Source organism: Haliaeetus leucocephalus, unplaced genomic scaffold (genome assembly GCF_000737465.1).
Source record: "Haliaeetus leucocephalus isolate CR32 unplaced genomic scaffold, Haliaeetus_leucocephalus-4.0 Scaffold848, whole genome shotgun sequence".
Taxonomy (NCBI): Eukaryota; Metazoa; Chordata; class Aves; order Accipitriformes; family Accipitridae; genus Haliaeetus; species Haliaeetus leucocephalus.
In genome coordinates this window covers 11152736-11174063 of record NW_010973284.1, presented here as the reverse complement: position 1 = coordinate 11174063, position 21328 = coordinate 11152736, and the positions used below count along the sequence as shown (strand labels likewise).

General features: G+C 34.0%; 1 protein-coding gene across 2 annotated transcripts in view; it reads left to right on the top strand.

Annotated features, from left to right (window-relative positions):
- ZZZ3 (zinc finger, ZZ-type containing 3) overlaps positions 1-21328 on the top strand; it is a 61999-nt gene that overhangs the window by 25056 nt on the left and 15615 nt on the right. For both annotated transcript variants that reach the window (XM_010582534.1, XM_010582533.1), the window contains exons 2-4: positions 852-1008; positions 3447-5008; positions 19847-19985. In XM_010582534.1, the coding sequence (XP_010580836.1) occupies positions 3498-5008; positions 19847-19985 (1650 nt within the window). In that variant the 5' untranslated portion in view covers positions 852-1008; positions 3447-3497. The remainder of the gene's footprint in view (positions 1-851; positions 1009-3446; positions 5009-19846; positions 19986-21328) is intronic.

Genomic DNA, 21328 nt, shown 5'->3' with positions numbered 1-21328 from the left:
GTTTCTAAATTGTCAATATGAAAATAAGTTCACTTTCATGAAGTCAACAGAATATGAGGAAAGACTCAGTAATCACTATTCTATAGTGATTTATGGTGCGTCCATAGTACTAGATGTTCTTAAATTAAATGCTATTCCTGGTATGTTTTTTCAAGTAATAGCTGTTGGGCATTGGCACAGATGCCCAAACTCTGGAGACAACTGAAAGCATTGTGTGGCTTATGGATCCACAGATTTACTTCTGTCTTTCAGTATCAAAATTGGTTCACTTCCACTATAAACAAAGTAGCATACATTGTTTTCCTTGGGTGAAGAATAGGTTTAATGTGAACTCTGGAAAGCATTTCACTCCTGTTTGGTAGGTGAAGGTTGTTGAGGGATTTAGAGCCAATGAAAGTTTTGAGTTCTGCTCAGTTGATTAAAATTAAATAGCAGAAATAATTGGGTTTTGCTACGTATCTAATTATAAAATGTATTTGACAATGCCTTTCATAATTCATTAGTTGTAGCAATATCTTTCACTACTTGTTTTCTTGTGTCCCTTCAAATATCTTCTGAGGTTTGAGCACCCTAACACATGACAGACACTCTGTTGTGAATTCATTTGATTGCACATCTTTAGTGTGATACAGTGAATCACTTAAAAATAACCAAGACAGATATTTTACATTTGAAACCTATATTAGCATTTCACATTCTTAATTACTTTATAGCATACTGTTCTTTTTGTAGGACACTTGTAAAATTGATAATTGCTTCTTAAAAAAGCTGTTGCTCTTTGTATGGCCTGTTGCATTCTTCTTAATTTTTAATGAAATAATTTAAATGTTTTATTGTCTTTTTCTCAACAGTTTTCAAAATCTTGTTAATGTGATGGCATAAACTAGTAAAAAGGCATTTGGATCACATCATGGATATCAGCAATGGTGACTGATATTACACAAGTGGCACAGTAAGAGTCTGCTTTATGAAATGTCAGAAGTTTATATTTCTTCTAGTTTTACAATGGTAAGTTTATTACATTTTGTACTAAGTAAATAATAACTTTTTAACTTATTTAAGGTGTATTTCTTTAGAAAGTAACATACCAGCAAATTAGTAAAGATTTCTTGTGTATTATTTCTAATGTTTGTCAAGTTTGTCAAGTTAGCAGTAATTACTCACCAAAGTGTACATTGGAATTTGGTTTAATTTGTTTTATTGGTATCCATTTGAAATGTCAGTTACTCATCCTTAACATGTGCTAGCCTTAATTAGAACAACCTAGGTGAAATGGAGTATCTAAATGACCCTGTTTTTCATGTTTGGGTTCAACCCTGAATGAGATTACTCTTCAGAAGATAACTGAGCTTGTGTGTAAAAGGGGAGAATATACAGGCAAGTTTATCCATGTGTAAAATAGCTATGAACAACCCTTATAGACAACACATAGTAATATGGGGTTTTTTTCTCTCTTCAACTCAACTGCTGATGTTTTGCCCATTTGCTGTTTGTCGTATTATTTATATTTTCTTGTAAGACTGAGTTCATTGGACATCTCACACTTTGTCCTGCATTGCTACTTTTAAATGGACAGAAAGGAAGTTGGTATGATAGCCGTTCTTTATCTGTATCTCCAGGAATACAAACAGTGCACCTTTCCAGGCATTCATGTAAGGCAACAGGAATAGCTGACAAGCAAGAGGCTTGTAGCAGCACAAATACAACGCAGTTCTGAGAACATTAGAAACTTCCACTTTGTAATTGTCTTTTCTTCATTACACAAAATGATGTGGTGTCTTACACAGTTGTATCTAGAACTATACCAGGTCATACTTTTAGGATACATTACTTTCACTAAGAAATACTACTTGCATTATGAATACCTAAACAGACAATATAGTAATTACTGTTAATTGACAAACAGAATTGTGTTGCTTAAGAGGTGTACTGGTCTTGTCCCATTCTCTCTGTTCTGCTCTAGGACCATCTGACACCTAAGTAGTAGATTTATGAGAATTTATGCTCTCCATCTGCCCCCCCCTTGCTGAAGATGAAAAACACCTATGGAAACAATTTTCCTCCATTTGTCATTTTCAGCCTTTCTAAATAACATGTAAAATGGTTGATTCCATATTTAAAATTTGAAGTCTTCACATCATATGTCAGTTGAATCGGTTTGTATAATCTGGAATTTGGGAAAATGGAAAAGGGAAGGTATGCCATTATGTACAAATGTGAATCTGTTCATTATCATGGGTATTATGACAGGCTTGTGGTGATATGCAGTTTGACACATTGAATTTTTAAAGATGAAATGAATAGAAGGGTAAGACTGAACTGATTGCTATTAAAAATGTTATTTTGAGATTGGGAAAGTTGAGTACTCCTACATTTCACCCTGAAATCTGCAATACAGATACTCTCAAACAGGATCTTTTAAACTTAGCTTTGAGTCTGAATTTACTTAAATCCAATGTGGGTGATGATTCATCTCACCAACTGTATGAAATGTTTAAAAATGGAGAAGGTTTGAGAAACAGCCTTCTAGTACCTCAGAGGAGATTACTGAGAAGATAGAGCAAGGCTTTTTGTTGATGTAAATGATGCAAAAATAGGGGATGCCCCACCTGGGTATAAGAAAAATTATTTTCACTATAAGGTCAATGAAACACTGGAACAGGTTGCCCAGAGAAGTTGTGGAATATCTGTACTTGGAGGTTTTCAAGACCCAGCTGGACAATGTCCTGTGTAACTAAATCTGAATTTAGTCTCGATGTCCATTCGAGCAGGAGGTTGGACTAGATTGCCTCCCAAAGTCCTTTCCAACTTGAATGATTTTGTGATTCTGATTCAGGCATTTTGTTTTATTTCATTTTTACTATTAATGACTGTAACTGTTTTTTTACTGGTGTGATTTTTAACCCCCTGTTAAATTAGAATCACAATTCTGTTTTGTTGTTTATGATTTGTTTTTGTTTTAAGCAACGAGTGAGCAAGCAAATACGACTTTAATGGTTTCCTTCTTAGTATGTGAAACCATGTAACTGGAAACTGTGGGATATTAAGAATGTGATTTCATAACTCTCATTTGACCAGACAAACTTAAATAGTAATGCCAATACATTATATCATATGTACAATACATAAAAATAGTGTATTTTAGTAACTGGAGCCTAACTGGAACATTCCAGCCGTACGTAAGGCATAAATATGAACAACATTCACACACAAATACTAAAGCCAGAACAACCACAAATACCAAGTCAGCTACTTTGTAACTTAGATGGAAAACTTTTTTAATGCCCTAAAGAAATACCACAGAAAGAAGTGGTATTAATACATTGCATAGGCATATTCAGTTTTACATTAGATACATTTGTGACAATATATTCTTCAGATTTGATATGTCTGTAAGTGATTTTTAAATATTTTTTTCTGACTGTTTTGTTTACATTTTTTTGAAGGTTTCCCAATGAGTGGATCATGATGAACATACTTTAGGGACTTGCCATAGTATGGCTGCTTCTCGATCTACTCGTGTTACAAGATCTACAGTGGGTTTAAATGGTTTGGATGAAAACTTTTGTGGTAGAACATTAAGAAACCGTAGTATTGCTCATCCAGAGGAAGTTTCACCCCATCCTCAAATACGATCAAGGTCACCAAAGAAGAGGCCAGAGTCTGTGCAAACTCAGAAGGGAAGTAACGGTGGAAGAACTGCTGATTTGAAACAACAGAGTGCTCGGGAATCATGGGTGAGCCCTAGAAAGAGAGGGCTGTCTACTTCGGAAAAAGATAATGTTGATAAACAAACTGTGGAAAATTGTGAAAAAAAACAAGCAGAACCTGTTTCACCAGTTTTGAAAAGAATTAAGCGCTGTCTACGTTCAGAGGCACCCAACAGTTCAGAAGAAGACTTGCCTACTAAAACAGAGAAGGAATCATTGGAGCATAAAAGCTTAGTGTCGGACAATGATGCAGTCTCCACAGGGACTAAGCGAGCTTGTCGATGTCTTATATTGGATGATTGTGACAAAAGGGAGGTTAAAAAGGTGAATGTCTGTGCAGAAGGATTTAATAATTCTGCAATAGTTGACGAGATTGCAGGCTATCAGACTGTCAATGGAGTTGGTGAGAGAGACTCAAATTCTCTTAACTGTGATGACTGTCAGCTTGATGGGAACACTAAGCAAAACAGTGCTGGTTCCTGTATGTCCAAGGACAAAACAGTAGCAGAAAACGGAAACTCATTTGCCCATTCTTCATTGTTGCTTAATAGCAGCAAGGAGGACAGTGTTGTAGACCATTATGTGCCTTGCACAAACTCTCAAGAACAGGTAAAATTAGAGGACCACAAAATAATAAATGACTGCTTGCCTGAGGAACATGCTAATCAGGCATATGAGCCAGCTACAGGGTCCTTTTCTGAAATCCAGTCATCTTTGTTAAGGGATTCGGAGGAGGAGGTAGATGTTGTAGGAGATAGTAGTGCCTCTAAGGAACAGTGTGCTGAAAACATCAATAGCAACCCGAATATTCATCATGACAGTGCATCAATCTCAGGTGAACCTGAACCACATTCTTCAGTGCTGGACTGTGTTTCAGCTCAAATGACATCTATGTCAGAACTTCAAGAACACAGATATACATTGAGAACTTCACCACGAAGGGCTGCCCCTGCCAGAAGTAGCCCTACTAAAAATATCTCTCCTTGTAGAGAAAACGGACAGGTTGAGGAAAATAATCTTAGTCCCACTGAAAAGAATGTACCTGTAGGTATTAATAATATCAATGGATCTCCCAAAAAGTCTGAAGAAATTAAACAGAATGAAAAAGAGAGAAATTGTAATATGGGAGATCATGGGAGTGATGGACTAAGAAAGCCACTTTCTGAGGCTAGGCTTGTTGCTGGATATGTACCATCTGCCAAAGAGAGTGCCAACATCCACACTGCAGAGGATGATGAGGAAGAGCCTGATGTGTATTACTTTGAATCAGATCATGTGGCATTGAAACACAACAAAGAGTATGTGTAACTATGGTAACCATGAATTCTGCTTTTGTTTCTTACCAAAAATATATAAATTAATACATATTTAAAGTACTTTCACAAAAATTTAAGTACTTTATAATTTTCATACTCTTCAGTCTTCATTTTTCTTCCTTGTTTCTACCTCAAACAAAATTAAACTCTATTTTATATGTAGTATGGTACAGCAATGTGGTTTATACATTTCTAGCAATATGAATTCTTTAGCCAGAACTTTTTTTTTTTTTTAAAAACAACCCACATCCATTATCTCTTTTCTCTAAAAAGCTAGCTGGAAACAAAACCAAAGGAATTATAACTCTTAATTAGAGTTCAGTTATTTATCAGCATGTCCAGTAGCCACAGTACATACAGCTTATGAAATTATCCTTCTGTTGTACATAGAATTTAAAGTCAGGTACCTGTTTGCAGAGTGTCATGGGAAAGACTTACCATTATTGTGTTAAGGAAGATAAATTGATCAAATGCAGCAATTTGAGAACTTTCTCCAGAGTAAAGTATGTCTGCATTGCTGTTTATATTCGTTAAATGTAAATACATACATGTTCTAATTACTATTAGAAAAGAGCACTAACTTGTTTTTATATTTATCATCTGAATGTAAGTAGAACTGTGGTATTCATATATTTGTAGTAACTGCGAACAGATTCTTGAAACATAAGGGCAATTTTCTCAGTGATGAAAGTTTACATGGAGAAAATTTGTCTTCAAATGATAGATCAGGCCAGTTTTTATTGCACAGTCTTTGTAATGCTGTTTTGACTTCTGTGTTTTGCTGCTTAGTAGATGTTCTACATTTTGTTGTGAGTACTGAAAGGCCAAATGCAGATCATCTTCAGTTTGCTTCATATGAAGAGTTAAACCACTGCTAGCAGTTTCTGTAAATGATCACAATACAATTATTATGAATATGGGGCACAAAGCACAGATGATTGTTTAATCCAGCAGAAGTTTGACTGGGTTTTTTGTTATTAGAGTTGCATTATTTTTATAATGAAATTTTGTTCAATATTGAATGTGAATAAATTATTTTAATCAGAGAAAATTGTGAATTAGAGCATGGTTCAGACAAACTTCTGATTTCAAAATAACGATAAATATCTGCAGCTTCAGTCATCAGCCCAAAGTGTATGGACACTTTTCCTGGTAGATAGAGGGAAGATTGCTGTTTCCTAAATTATAAATGGGAAAAATGGACTGTTGTCTTTTGACATTTTTTGCATGTTTTTGTATCTGTATGTAGGATGACTTTACTAGTTATGTTAGTACAAAGATAGATTAGTAATGTATCTTTTATTATTTATTAGGAAAAGAATGATAAAGATCATACCACATTTTTAGATGTAGCCTCAATTTTTACTTCTTTCAAGTTAAATGTGTCCAAAATGCATAGTTTTTAAAAATAAAAATCTGCTATTGAATGTTACTGCTGTAAAAAGAACAGTAATTTTTTCTGTTCTTACAATTAAACACAGATCTAAATTGTTCTTGAAAAATTTCAGGAACGTGCCCTAGTGTTAGCTTTTGAATATACACAATTGCTCTCAAGATATGACTAGTTGTTCAGATTGGCAGCCTGTTTGTGAGAGCTTGTTGGGGAGCTTTTGAAATTGCAACTAGGACTTGGTAGCTTGCTACTAACTTGCTGCCTGAATGCAGAATTCCAAAAGAAATTGCTGTTATTTTTATCCTATCTTATATTTTACTGATCTTCGGTGGCAAAACGTCAAAGCTAGAATTCTCTTCTAGATCAAGAAAGAACAATTTCTACTTTTCAGAAGGGAAGCATGCTACTGAAGGTAGTGTTAGCTGGATTTTTTTTTTCCCCTTTTAAAAAATGTTGATATAATTGGAAAATTATGGGCAGTCATTTGTTGTTGTTTGCAAGAAAATAAATCTAGTATTCTGATGGTTCCTCATGGTAATAGGATCCTTCTAAAGAAGTCTATATTTTGATATTTGAGCCCAGTTGTCCTTTATCTGGAACTTTGTAGTTCAAGAGTTAATCAAATACAGTGCACTACATCCTTTTTCAAATTTTAAAAGTACCAAAGTTCGTTAGAAGATACTCCTAATTAATGTGTTACAGTTCTTCAATAGTGTCTTAATTATACCCTTGTTTAATCTCATTTTGTGCTTATTTTCTAAAATGTTAAACTAAAAAAAAAAAAGGTTTTAGCAGAAATGTTTTCCCCGATTAGTCAGATGCAAAGAATTCCAGGGTTCCCATGCTGTCAGGTAAAGGCTATTCACTTTGCCTGTGACATTTCTGGCTGAACAAAGTATGCTGGTCTTCTGCTTATCAGATCTTCAAATGGTACACAGCTTTGTTTTTCTGTCCATCATCAGTTTGTGATTAAACTTGTCTTTATGGATGATTTTTTTTTCTCTGGTTTATATTTCTGTTCTCGTTGAAAAGCAAATTCAGAGAGACATTAGCATCTTGGCTAGGTTAAGGAGGCAGATTTCTCCAAGAAGGCATTAATATCATTCTCTGGATGTTTCACAGCAGAAAAAAAAGCTATATTGCTCTGTGCTGCAGAAGCAATTTGATATGTCTGTAAACTTACATTATTTCTTGTTACATTGCGTAGCTTGATGACATACACATTCATACAGCTGATTTTCACTTTGCAGGAAATTATTGTAACATTGATAAAATATGAATATACTGAAACCTTCAACAGCTGTTGATAAGACTTGCTATAAGAAAAACAATTAAATGTGTATTGTAGTATTTTTGTATGAATTTTGTTGCTTTTTGAATGTTGTGTTTAAACAACATTCATATATTAATATTTCTGGGAAAACTGGATGATATAATAAGAAAATAATCATCACAGAAAGTAAGTTATGGAATACTATTATTCAGAGAGAAGGCTGAAATAACGGATGTTCCACAACCTCTTTAATAAAACAGATCTCTCCTACAAAGATCTGAGATCTCTAAACAGAAATTTTATCACAACATAGACATTCATGTAGATAATAACAGACTGATCTAGGGGGTTGTATAATTGTAAAGTATTGTTAATGTTGATTTTTCTGTTATACAATACACACAATTTGAATTTTTGTGTATTATGATTCTTCTCAGAAAAATATGGTTTGGTGCACATTTGAGAAATTCGTTTGTATATTCTAGCTTAGAAACCTTTGCATTTTCTTTTGATATTTTCATCAAAACTGAACTTGTTGATTTAAATCTGTTTACACTGCTTAATTTTATATGCTGTGCTTAGTGTTTTGCATATGTCTTTCCTCAGAAGTTTCTCATATCTATTTGTTGTATCTTTTTATAGTTTAATTCTTTCTTATAGTGCAGTAGCTTAATTTTCTATCTTACACAATATTTTATCCTCAGTACATTTTCCCCTTTGCCCAGGGCTTCATTTAGTGCCCTTTTTTCTTCTTCCTCTCTACTTACTCTCTGGAGTTTTGCAATGTTTGGCAGGTGTTAGGTTGCATGAGGGAAAATTTTTGTTTAACACTTAGCTCTGAGTTCTAGATGAAAATGTAATTGAAGAGTTGAGTTGTCACGTGCATGTAATGCATTATACAGTGTATTTCTAGGATCCTGTAAACTGTGGTTAGCTTTATAGGAACCACCTAGGCCTGTAGGTAAGCTCACTGAAATGTAAGAACTATGCATGAGCACTTGCCTACAGGCATTCAGTTGCAAGAGTTAGGACCTTGTGTTTGTTCAGTAAATAGATATTTTTATATATCTTTGGTTTCATTTATTACTTTATAATATTTAAAATCATAGTAGCTGTACTGACATTTAAACTGAAGACAGATTAGAATGAAACACTTCAATACATCTCTTAAACCCCAGTCTTGTGAATTCTTGCCTAGTATCGGTTGTATTGTTGCAGAGGCCTTGGAAAGACAAGAGGACCATGTAGGATCGTACAACCAGATTTAATATACAATTGACAATTCATAGTAATACTGTTAATGTTGTCTTTGGATGGTCTTTTAATATTGTATGAATGTGAGAAAGAAAAGACTTCTGTGGCATTTCCTGTGGTACAGGTTTTGTATTTTATTCAGGCACAAATGTTTCTGCCTAATGAATCAGATTGAGACAGTTCTCTATAAAAGTTCATTTTACTACACTAGACTTGTTAGAATAGGCTCTGGTGCACCTTGCCATACCAATTACTTGAGAACTGCCTTAAACAGAATCTTCTTAAAATGTAACTCTAACATAATCCTGTAGTGGTCTTTTTCACTAAGGTGAACTTGTAATTTTACCTGCACCATGTTTCTTCCTTAACTGGATGACAATTAGTATTAAAAATTAAAGTACTTTTCATTAATATATTTTAAGATAAAAGTCTCCATGTCTATCTTTGCATATATTGGGTAAGAACAAAAATACTACATCAGTTTTATAATTTATCCCCATATATTCAGATCTATGTCTCAGAATTAAGGTCAAATTTATCACGCAGTATGGATTTATTTTAATGTACAGATAAGTCAGATAATCTAACATTCCTTTGTAGTGATGTCATGTAGCTAATACTATAGTAAATATTATCCTCCTATATTATTTTTAAGAACACCTTTGTCTCATTTTCCGATGAGACGTACAGTTTTAGTCTGAGGAGACTTCAGTTGTTATGTTGTTTCATGTTAAGGAATAAAGGGAATTGGTATAAATCAAGTAAATTGTGTTACTTTTTCTAGTAGCAGTTTTAATCCATACTGGGGTTAACAATATTATGAGACAGCAACTATTTTGTAAACATGTAACCTCTGAGTACTTATAGAATATATCATCAACATGGAAGAATTTAAGTATACATTTTTAGTGTTGAAGAACAATAGAAGTTAATAATTTAAAAAAAAATGCATGTGTGCCATATATATTAGATTACAATGTGTTTTAATTCATCCTTTGTTCCACGCAAGAGTGGTGTGGCATACAGTGATATTTTTCTCAAACTACCTATTAATGTAAAACTTAAACATATGGAAGATTGGCTCTCTTCTCAGAGAGTAGTTCCTACTGTCTGGTAGATTGGTCTGTGTTTTTAGTAAGTAACAAAAAAATTGGATTTAAGTAAAAATCTCATTTCATGTAGAAGCTGAATGTTGCAATTACTTCATCTGCAAAATAGAAATATGATGGAAATCAATTAGAAACTTCTAATGTGAGTTTCTGATCAGCTGCAGTTTGGTATTGCAGATAATTGTGTTATTAAAGCGTTGTGATAGTGTAATGGGCATACAATCACATTTATTAGTGAAATACTTGTTATATTTCACACCAGCTTAGAACATTAAGTATTTTGAGAATTTTTTACTGCCAGCATTATTATTTATCATATTTTATAAGGTCATTTCTATCTATAAATACTTATCAATGGAACAGTTATTAGTGACACAAAATCATTGCAGGACTGAAGATCAAGGTTTAGTTAATAGTATTTTTGTAATCATAGAATCATGTTTTATAATTACATAAACTATTCAAGAAACACAAAATAATAGAGTTCTTAATTTGCAAGAGATAATGCCTTGGGCATGTGCTGCATCTGTTTTTCTCTCTAATAATAGGCTTACTCTAGGAGCCATTAAATGTCAAGTACATTTGTCAAATTCGTTTTTATTTCTCTGAACATAGTTATCTTGCTGTCAACCACAGCACAATCCTAGTGAATGGCACTATCAAACACAGTGCAATCCTCATTTAAATAATGCATCCTGTGGAAAGCAAAGCTTGATTTCTTTTGGATTTGTGTCCTTTGCTCCTTGAATTCTCTTCTCTCCTGATTTGCATGATACCTGCTTTTCTTTTTCTGCCTATGTTCTCAACTCCAAGAGTCCTCTGTCACGGCATCTTGTCCTGGAAGAGAGAGCGTGAGCTCTTCAGTGCAGAGCTGCTTCCCTGCTGGCTGGCTTGGTAGCATGTGTGGATGTGTGTGCTGATGGATTGACCAGAGAATGTGAAGAGTAACGGTTGGATTCAGCTTGCCTATCTCTTGTGGAGATAGTAGTTATGGTCTCTCCTCCTTTCCAAACTGCCAGTTTTTAGAGAACATACAGGAACTCAGCTTGTCTTTCCAACTTCTTTGATCAACATGGATCAAAAATCATGGGGGAAAATCAACAATTTTTAAAAAAAATAATAAATGCAAACATACTATTTTAATACACAAAAAGATAGAAACTTATTTTCCCACCTGTTCATTTGGAAATGCTTACCATTTCTAAGGATCCTCATTAGTAAATTCATCTAAACTGGAAAATTAAGTATTAGTTAATACTAAAAATGGTTTTGAGGGGTAGGAAATATCAGTTGAAAAAAAAAAAAAAATGCCGTAGGAGATTCATGGTCCTGATTTAAAAAAAATAGAGAGAAAACCAAGAAAAGATGGCATAGTAATATACTCACCCAGTGCAGCTGTGTGGAGAGTAAGGCTCTGGCTGTGTTTTTGGCTATGCATGCAAGGGGCACTCAACAAAAGCAAAGTGGTAAAGTGTGGTTATACCAGTTATACCAATGTAAAGTATGTCTGGTGGGACAAGGAATAAATTATATTACCATAATTGCCTACTTGGTAGGGATGTACAAGTATTTCACTAAAATACTAGTAAACATAATGATGCCACCAAGAAAACAAGAACTTGGGGACTGGCATATGCTGTGAGAATGCAGGTATCTTTACTCTTCAGTTTTAACTAACCTAGCTTGACATAACTCTATTACCAGTCTTTAAGTATTTGTTCTGGTCTTACATGACATTTTGACAGCATCTCCATCATGAACCACAAAACTAACTGTCAGTATCTTTTAGAAGGGAATTGTACGAGCAGTGCTTATTAATGCTTGTTTTAGTCTCAGCAATAAGTTCTAATCAAGATAGGTGTTTCTTTGGTACTAGAAAGTACTTACATGCTATTTTGAGAGGAAGAAAGATCCTACTTTTTGCTTTCCTTTAAATTTTGTTCTTGGTAGGAATAGCCAGGTGATTTTTAATTTTTCACTATTGCACATCTTGTTTTTCTTTGCACAGTTCAAAGTGAAGGTGTGCTATTTTGTATAACAACCTTTGAAAGTTGTATGCTTCCTAAGCCAAGGACCAACTGTGTTTGTCCATGGTTTATTATCATAGTGAGTACTAATAAAAATATACATTTTACTAATTTTCTTCCTTATTTCTAACTTGCATTCCCCTTCTTTAGGCAAAAAAGATTGAGTGAATAATTCTTTGTATAGCTGTTAGAACATTCATCTTCTCGTGATTGCGTATCATGTTCTTGTAATCCAGTTATAGTCTTCAGATATTACTGTAACAGAATACTTGAGGGAATATGGTCATTTCTTCCATCGGCAAGAATATACACCTGAATAAGTGGGAAACCTGCATAAACATAGAGTGAGTTGAAGGAGTGCAGTAATCAAGGCCAGGCTGGATGGAACTTTGAGCAACCTGGTCTACTGGAAAGTGTCCCTGCTGTTAAAGGAAGATCAAAAGGCTATATTAAAATGGGTTAATGGTGGGAGGACTGATGGATGATATTTTAACCTTTCATGTTGACAAGACCGAAACAAGTTACATGTTTGTTTGAGGCACAGAGACCTAATTGCTACTAAACATTTTGAAAACTTGATGGAAATGTGGATATTTGATAAAGGTGCTTTTGTACAGCTAATATTAAGTCCTACTGAGTGTGGTGGACAGCTTTTCACAAGAATGAAGCCTATAGCAATATTTGAGTGGTTGTTCTGTTTCTGAGGCAGAGTTAAGGATTTAAGAAAGAAAGGGACATCACAAGTTCATAACCGATAAAATACTGTTCAGATGCTTGAAATACAAAGTCTGGAGTGGTGAAAGTTGGAAGGTGAAATTAGAGTGGAAAATAGCTCTTTTGCGCCCAGGTGGAAGACTGCAGTAGGGTTTTCTGTTTTGGTTTAGGGTTTGTTGGTTTTTTTAAAATGTCCTTTAAAAAAAAAAAAAAGTGCTTTTTGGCTTAGTTCTGTTTTGTTTTAAATAGGTGTGTATTATAGCCTGAGGCTGGCATTCAGAAATAGCGATTATTGTTCCATTACTGGCACGGTAGACTTGGAGAAGCCACTTAATGTATACTTTAGTTGTTTCATGTATAAAATGGAGAGGCAGTTTAATTATTTACTTATCTTGGAAGTCTTTTAAAAGGTCTGAAGTATGAATATTAAATATAGATAAAGTACAGTAAATTACAGTATGTGTGAAGACGTTAAGCTAGAGTGGAAGACAATTTCATAATGAGTTGCAGAATTGGCTGTAAGTAGATTACCTTGGTCATAGTATCTAAGCGTTAGGTAAGTAAAAACCTACCATATGCTGCTTTCTTCAGGCAAAGGTGCTTTTGTAAGTCCTGACAGGAGTTGATATATGCCCATATTGATTATGCCCTTAAACTCTTTTCTGTTTCTGAAGGGAGATCAAAGAAAGGCCACTCTTCATCAGTCTCTTCTGCTTCCTTGTTGCTGTCATGTGTGTTCTACAAGTCTAGCATTGAATCCCAGCACTCTTCCCTAGTGCAGTAATAGGTTTTTTTAAATCGAAACTGTCAAAATTACTGTATCATGACACTGGGAAAGATTTCAGGCCAAGCTTAAAAGCTGGGAGCATTATCTGATATTTCTGAATGGAAACAAACAAACAAAACCCCCAAACAAAACAAAACACTCACTTCTTTGAAATGAGAAGATTGGGTTTAATCTGCCTTAAAGATTTCTCCAGGAGGCCAATCTGTTACTACAACTGCCTTGGGTTAACTTGGCAATTCTAAGTGCAATTAATGTTTACCTTTTGCTACATTTATTTGCAGACTTATAATATGACATGTTTAATATCCAATACTTTCTTAGTTTAGCATCTAATAAGGAATTTATTTCTGAATCGCTGTTAAGTAGACCAAAATCCGGAGTGATAAATGACTTAAAAAAAAAAAAAGTTTGGGAGAGCAGGTTTTAATCTGTACTTTGCTAGAGTTGCCAGTAGATGGCAATAAAACAAAGACTTCCTCAAATCCTCCCGGTTACTGATATATACCGATTTTGTGTCACAGCTCTTGGAAATTCAAAATACAACTTTGCTTTAAAGTAGATATTTTTTCTACATATCTTTTAGATATGTTTTGCTATGAGAAGTGTATACTCCTTCACTTAAAACAAATCCTACCTGCACAAGAAATAATCAGTATTTCTGATACAAAATTTAAATGATGGTATACACGTTTTTACCTTCTAATCCCCAAAATTGTTGTTACTGTACTTTTTTTTCATATTGTGAACTATAGAACTGTAGAAGTGCAGTTAGCTTGGGGATTGGGAAGTGATGACCACCACCTGCACAGCATTTTATCAGTTGAGGGTAAGTCACCTCTTTTTAATTAGGCATCAAAGTACACATCTTTGCAAGATACTAAATGATCATTTTAAGGCAAGTATAGTTGACAAAGTAACTTTTTTTCATTTCAAGTAATTTCTGTGAGCTTCCAGGAAATAAATTATAGGGAAATCTGTATACTGACTTTATTACATAAATTACAATAATCTCTTGCTACAGTTTTCCATTGTTAATAAGGGTCCCCTGCTGGCTTTATAAAACTATTTTATATATTGTCAACTTTAAAAAATACTGAATGGAGTTGCATTAGCGATCTAACAATGATAAATATTTAAATAAGGGGAAAAAATCATTGTGATAACAATGCAAGTATTTTAAATCCGTATATGGTTCATGCTAAAAGCAAGTAATAAACATTTAGCTATGCGTCTGTAAGATTGTCTGAATACTATGTGAAAATTTGAGGCAAGTCAAAGTTGGGTGAGTTTATATATATAAGTAAATGTGAGAATGTTCACTATATCATTGCTTCAGAGGTGATTATGTAAGATTGAAAAAGATGAAATAAGGACTAACTTTGGACTGGCAAGGACCTCCTTGCATTTATTTTCATTTGGGAGGAGAGTAGAAGTAATACTGTTTCCAAGTCTCTAGCTTAAAAGTTGAGAAAATGCGTTATAATTATGTTGGAATACTAGATAAGGAAAGTCCAACAAATAGTGCACAGTAGCGTTTTGAGAGACCTCTTACTAATTTCAAGTTTTTGTGTAAGTTTGCTTTGGATAAAGCCACTTAAGATGAAAATTCTTTTTTTATGGGTAAGACCAGTGGCAGAAAATCTTCTCATGTGTTCATAAATGTTTGAGCATTAAGACTTTGTGTAGGGGGCTTGTTTTTGGATGAGGCTTGGCATTTTTGTGGTGTTTGGTGAATGTTACCAACAGCCACTTTTGTGTCTGCCCCTTACGTTGTTGAACAGGACAAAACTGATGCTTTGCATTTATTTACTGCAATTTAACTGAAAAGCTTCACTTACTTATTTTATTCCATGCACTAGTTTGAATTAGCTACCTAAAAGTTAGAAACTTCATTTTGTAGTATCAGTTTCTTACATCACTCATTCACTTAAGGTTTAAAGTACAGTATGTTCTTCTTCAGAAACCACAGAGGGACTAGCCTCTGTGACTGAATGACTCTTATTGGAACACTGAAATGAATTTATTTTAAAATGCTGAATGACATGGCCTCTTGTACAGGCTAGTGTTAAGTCATTTAGTATAAAAAATAAGAGTAAACTTAAGAAACATGCTATTCTTAAGGCAGATTGACTCCGTATATATATATAGTGCTTTCTAAAGCTCATTGTTAGTTCCTGCTGCAAAGAAAATAAAATCTGTGATGTAACTCTGGGTACTTAGGTCTGGAAATGTAAATATCACAGGATGGAAAGAATGGGGGGAAAAAAGCATCTTGAAAGTAGATCTCAGAAAATTGGATCGAAATGGAAATGGGTCTCATTAAGGTACTAGCTATGTTATTTTCAAGCTTTATCACAGACAAGACAGGAGGCTGCTGTGTCCCTAATCACTATTAGAACAAGGTTCATGGAAATGAATAGTGTAATAACTAATGGCTTATGGCAGAACTTCCATAAATACGGCTCTGCTATGTGATAATTATTTCATGGAGCAATCCAAAAGAGTGGAGTAGTTATTAACTGCAGTAGAACAACTGAATCAGCAAGAGTCCCTGCTGATCAGTATCAATCTTTAAGAAGTGGCTTTCCTTTTTTAAATATTAGTCCCTCAAAAACCTATGTTAATCAAGGTTTTCCAGCATAGAGATACTGAAACTGTTTCTATACTGTACTGGATTATTCAAGTGTTCATCTGGAAGATTCCTGCAGTTAACATGATTTAAGAAATTACAAGAGTGTTTCAATACTGAGATTGTGGAAACATGGAATTACCTTCTGTAGAATGAAAGTTTTCCTGCAAAGAAAACTGCTTTGGGTTTTGTATGGGCTAACAATTTAGTAATTAGAACTGAGAAAAGCATAACTTCAGTCAGTTTAGGAGGGGGTACGACTGACTCTGAGTTTACTCAAATTACACATTTTTAGTTGTATGAGTTTGTTTTGTTTTGGCAGAGGATATGAGATAATTTTCCTTGGTAATTCCTTTGAGATCTTTCAGTGAAAATGATGTAACTGTAGCTGGATAATTTAGAGGTGGTTGCTCTTTGATTGCCTCATTGAAGGATGGAGCCAGTTTTGCAGCAGAAGAGTGAGCAAGGTTCCAGTTACTTTCTCTTTACCTTCATTAGGCCTTTTCAATTTTGGAGAATGTTAGTGCAACTGGAGGAGGTAGTTTAAATCATAATTGTTGTGCTTATTTACAAAGAACCTTGGAAGATGGATAGTAAAATTGTTCGCCACTTTTTTTCTTTTCTTTTAAATAGTCTTGGAAATTATGCACACAGTGTCTTTTGCTTAATGCAGCAGAAGTATTATTTTACTGTTTGAGACTAAGAAGCCACAACAGACAGAGACTTCAAGAAAGTGCTCACCATGTGCGTTGTGATTTGGCTTACTGATTTTTCAGAGAACTACTTGGCTTTATTACAGTCATGTAGGGTCGAAGAACTAAAAGCCTGCACAAACCCATGAAAACAGTAGAGGTTCAAAACTTAAAAGAACCTATGCAGACATATTATAATACAGTCGGTTAAACAGTCATGTTGGAATTTAAAAGGACGTGCAATGGTTTGGAGAGAATGCAGTACTGCAGCAAATCTAAAGTACCTGAATATGGACTATGCAAACTATGTATTTCAGGGTTAGTATTTTCAATTTTTTCTTGGCAATGTAAGACCCCAAAATGAACACTTTCATGCATTTCAATACTTCTGATATTCACTTGATAAAATTGCAGTCTTATTCCTGGGCTTTAGAATATTCATTCATAAAAACTGAATATGGAAGTTAAAATAATACCTCCAAGTTAATACATTTCTTTAATGGAGGTACAAAAAAGTGCCAGGAAATCTTTTTGTCTGAACAGTTTCCTCAAAACCCCCTTTTTCTCTCTTGAATTATTTCATGATAATAGTGCTATGTAGTCACAGATCAACATCACATGACCTGTTTTCAAATGATCCTGACATTTTTTTAATACTTATGAATGTTTTAACGAGGGAAGTAAATGGAGTTCAGTATTCTTGTTTTGTTTGTTATTTCTCCCAAAATGTAATTTCTTCTCTTTCCTTTCAGACTTAATTATTTAAGGCCACCGCATTAAGATAATTTCTTCCCCTACTTTACACGTGTGAATCATCATTAAATTAGCACTTCATCTAAATCACCAACATTTGGTTGCTTTTTCTTCTATGTATGTAAAGGTTTTAAATGAAATTATTATTTTCTTTCAATCTCATTTGGAAAAGCAATCACTTAAATACAATTTGAATAAGTGATGTAAAAAAGGCTCAAGAAAAGAAAGGCAGGTATTTATTTAACATCTTCTTAGATGCAAATTTTTGTGCACAGTACTGAGCCTCTGTTACCGTGATTAGAGCTAACTCCAGAGTCTTGTATAGAAGTTTTGGCACCTGCTGATAGGAAAAGGCTTTCTGTTGTCCAGGTTAAATCATCTCCCCAAATATTATTAAGCTCTTCTGTGTTGTTACAGCTGCATCTACATCAAACATGTTAGCAGCCCGCCTATGTTTCATTTATCTGGAGCATGCAGGGCAGGCTTCTGCATAAGAAGTGCTGTCAGTCCGCCTAAGCATGGACAGAGGTTGCCCAGTGCAAAGCTAGGCAATGATCAGATGCTATTTGTAAAAACTGAGTAAAGATTTTGATTTCATATATGATGATTCCTGTAAGCCTGAACAGCGGTATTGTCTCAGGCCAATTTTGATGTACCATCACTATTTTTGTAAGTTATTTCTGAAGTCTGTTTTTCACCTGTTCAAGAGTAGCCCCATTAATTATCTTCCTTTATGCAAAGTTTTATTGTTTAGAGGAAACTGGAGCACTTTTCCAGTAGTGAAAATAGTCCACTATTGTTCCAGTATTAATAGCCTATTTAATAAGCATTTTAGGTCTTAGTTGCATATAAACCTGAATATGTGCAGACAAATTTAAATCATAATAAATTCATAACAGAATTGTATCCTGCTGTTTTTAAACAAGCTCAGTATTTTAGTTTTAAACTTCAGAATGTATGGCTATATTTTATGTTTTCAAATATTACATTTGAGTGGAAAGAAAATTACCCTTTTTCATGGGGAGGCAGCAGTTTAATGTCTAGGTAGAAACTTAAATATTTGGTGGTACGAAGCCTGTATTTTGCCTTGAGGCTATTTACTTCCCTCCACTTAAAATCTTTCCCAATTACCAGTGCAGTCAATTGAAAAACTTGGCATTAGCTCAGTAACCTCTGGATCTTTTCTGTAATACATGTGGAATTCATTGTGTTAGGCTTGTCTTTGTTTTACCAATAATGGAATAGAATGAAAATTTACTGAAATACTGTAGTAGTGAATAGATCTGATTTCTGTATACTTTAGATGGCATTTTGTGCTGAACTAAAATACAGTTGTAATATTAAATGTCAGAAAACATTTTCATGAAAAAAATTAAGTTGATACATAATAATTTGCAACATCAGAGGCCATTAGAAGCTACATGATTTAGAAACTGAAGTGAAAAACTGTAAAGCTAATAAAAGGTATTAAATGTAGTAACCTATTTTTTTAAAGGCTGTGCAATATTGTATGATGTTCTGACTCTGAGCTAGATTTATAGAAAACAGTTCAGGAAGCATACATTATTGGGTACAGGTATGATAGTCACATCAGTGATTGTCAAATGTATCTGTTAAATAGACAATCAAAACTATGTGTGAATCTAGGATGGCAGGTTTGAGGGAACACTGACATTTTCATTCAACTTCTGTATTCTTAGAGGAATCTGTTTTGTATGCATTTATTTTGCAAATTACTTGTTCCTTGGTTTGTTACTTTTCATAAATGATTCTGGCATTCTCCTCTAAGGTGAGGCTTCCATGAAATGTTTAGATACAGTTTCTAAGCCATTCCTGTCCATGCTGTGGGTGGTTGAGCAAAATGTTAAAAGTGGTAGAGTCATTTGTACTGGGGTAGAAGGAAGCTGATTTTGAAGTGGAAGAGAAATTAGGTCATTTTGTTTGTGGCGTTTCTAACTTTGTAAGCAAAGCTTGTTGGTTTTACATTTTTTTATGGGTTTATATAAATTAATCTATTACTTAAAATAGATTTGATATTTTTTATATAATTCAGTAAAAATGTCTATGAACTGTTTCAGATAAGCTATGACATCTGGTAGAAGCTAGTAGATAATCATGGCTAGTATTTAGTTGGGGGGATGTCACTTTTAAAGACAAATTTAGTGAGATGTTTTCCTTTGTCTCTGTAGTTATCAGAGACTATTACAGACGATTGCTGTACTCGAGGCTCAACGTACTCAAGCAGTTCAAGACCTTGAAAGTTTAGGCAGACACCAGAGAGAAGCACTGAAAGATCCTATTGGATTTGTGGAAAGACTCCAGAAGAAGGTATTTCAATGGACTTTTTTTAAGTCTTACTTGGAATTATTTTGTTTTTAATAACCAGTAACTCATCATCTGTAGAAATCAGAGAATTCCATATATACTTATGTTAAGATTACGAGTTTAAAATCCTCTATCTGCTGAGCAAAAATGGCCCTTTGTTTTCTTATTAAATCTGTAAGACGTAGGTCTTCAGTGTTTTTATTAGATATGCTTTCTTCGTTTGGTTTTTTTTTTTTTTGGTATGCAGAAATGTAATCTTTAAATTTCTAATTGTAATGTAGGTATTTTAAGACAACCTGAAATCTACAGGTGACTTGAAGTAATTCATAATAAGGCATCAGATCAAGAATTCATAACTTTTCTCATTAGAGAAATTAAATGTTGTGCTGTGAATGAGTTTGGTAGGGTACTTTTTAAAGAGCAGGAAATGTAGTTCATAACCTAAAACCAAAATGAACGCTAGAAAACATGCCTGAGTTCTGGATAACATAATAGAATATTGTCTGATGGAGGAGAATTAATTCTGATAAGGAAACATTTTCTTTTCAAGCTTTAAAAAAAAAAATTGTTCTAACAGGCATACTGAAAAAATGTTTAAAGCTTGAATACTTTCTTGCTTCCATGTCTACCAGTGACAAAGATGCTTGACCTTCTAGTCTGCTGGCAATAAGTTGTATTTCAGTGAAGAATGAAGTAGGTATTTTATGGTGCTCTTTTCCTAGGTTTGTAGAGACCTAGGTTTACAGAGAGGTCTGATGTAAGCCCATTGGTTTTAATAGTTGTCTTTCCATTAAATTTTGAGATGAGTTAATAGCATGCATGATGTAATAGTGTTGCATTTGATAATCATTGTATGGGGAAATACTAATCATAGTTGAAAGTGTCTGGTGTATTTTTGTCTCCGAACCAAGGGAATGATACTCTTAAGGTCAACCTTCAAATAAAGTGGTGAGCTTTGCAACAGTTGTGTTTTAGACAGAAGACAGCAAAATCAGTGTAAAATATACATTGATTTCTTTGATGGGAGGAGTTTAGGTTTATCAGATGATAAAATTCCAAATCTTATAGTTTCCTGTGTTATGAAAGGTATCTGTACCTGGGCAAACAGTATGTTTAAACAAATAAGAGATAGACAGTAACAGGATATTGAAGTCAGAAACACCTGATTTCAGCTGTGAAATAGATACTTTAAAGATTTATGTTCAATAAGCCATCATTGACCGTGCCACTGCATATTTTATATGCACTGTTGTGTATTATGCTTGAATGATATCTTCTCCTTAAAAATACTGTGCGCTGCATGGGACTTCAAAAATTCTGATTTTAAATTCTGCTTTTAGCTAAGA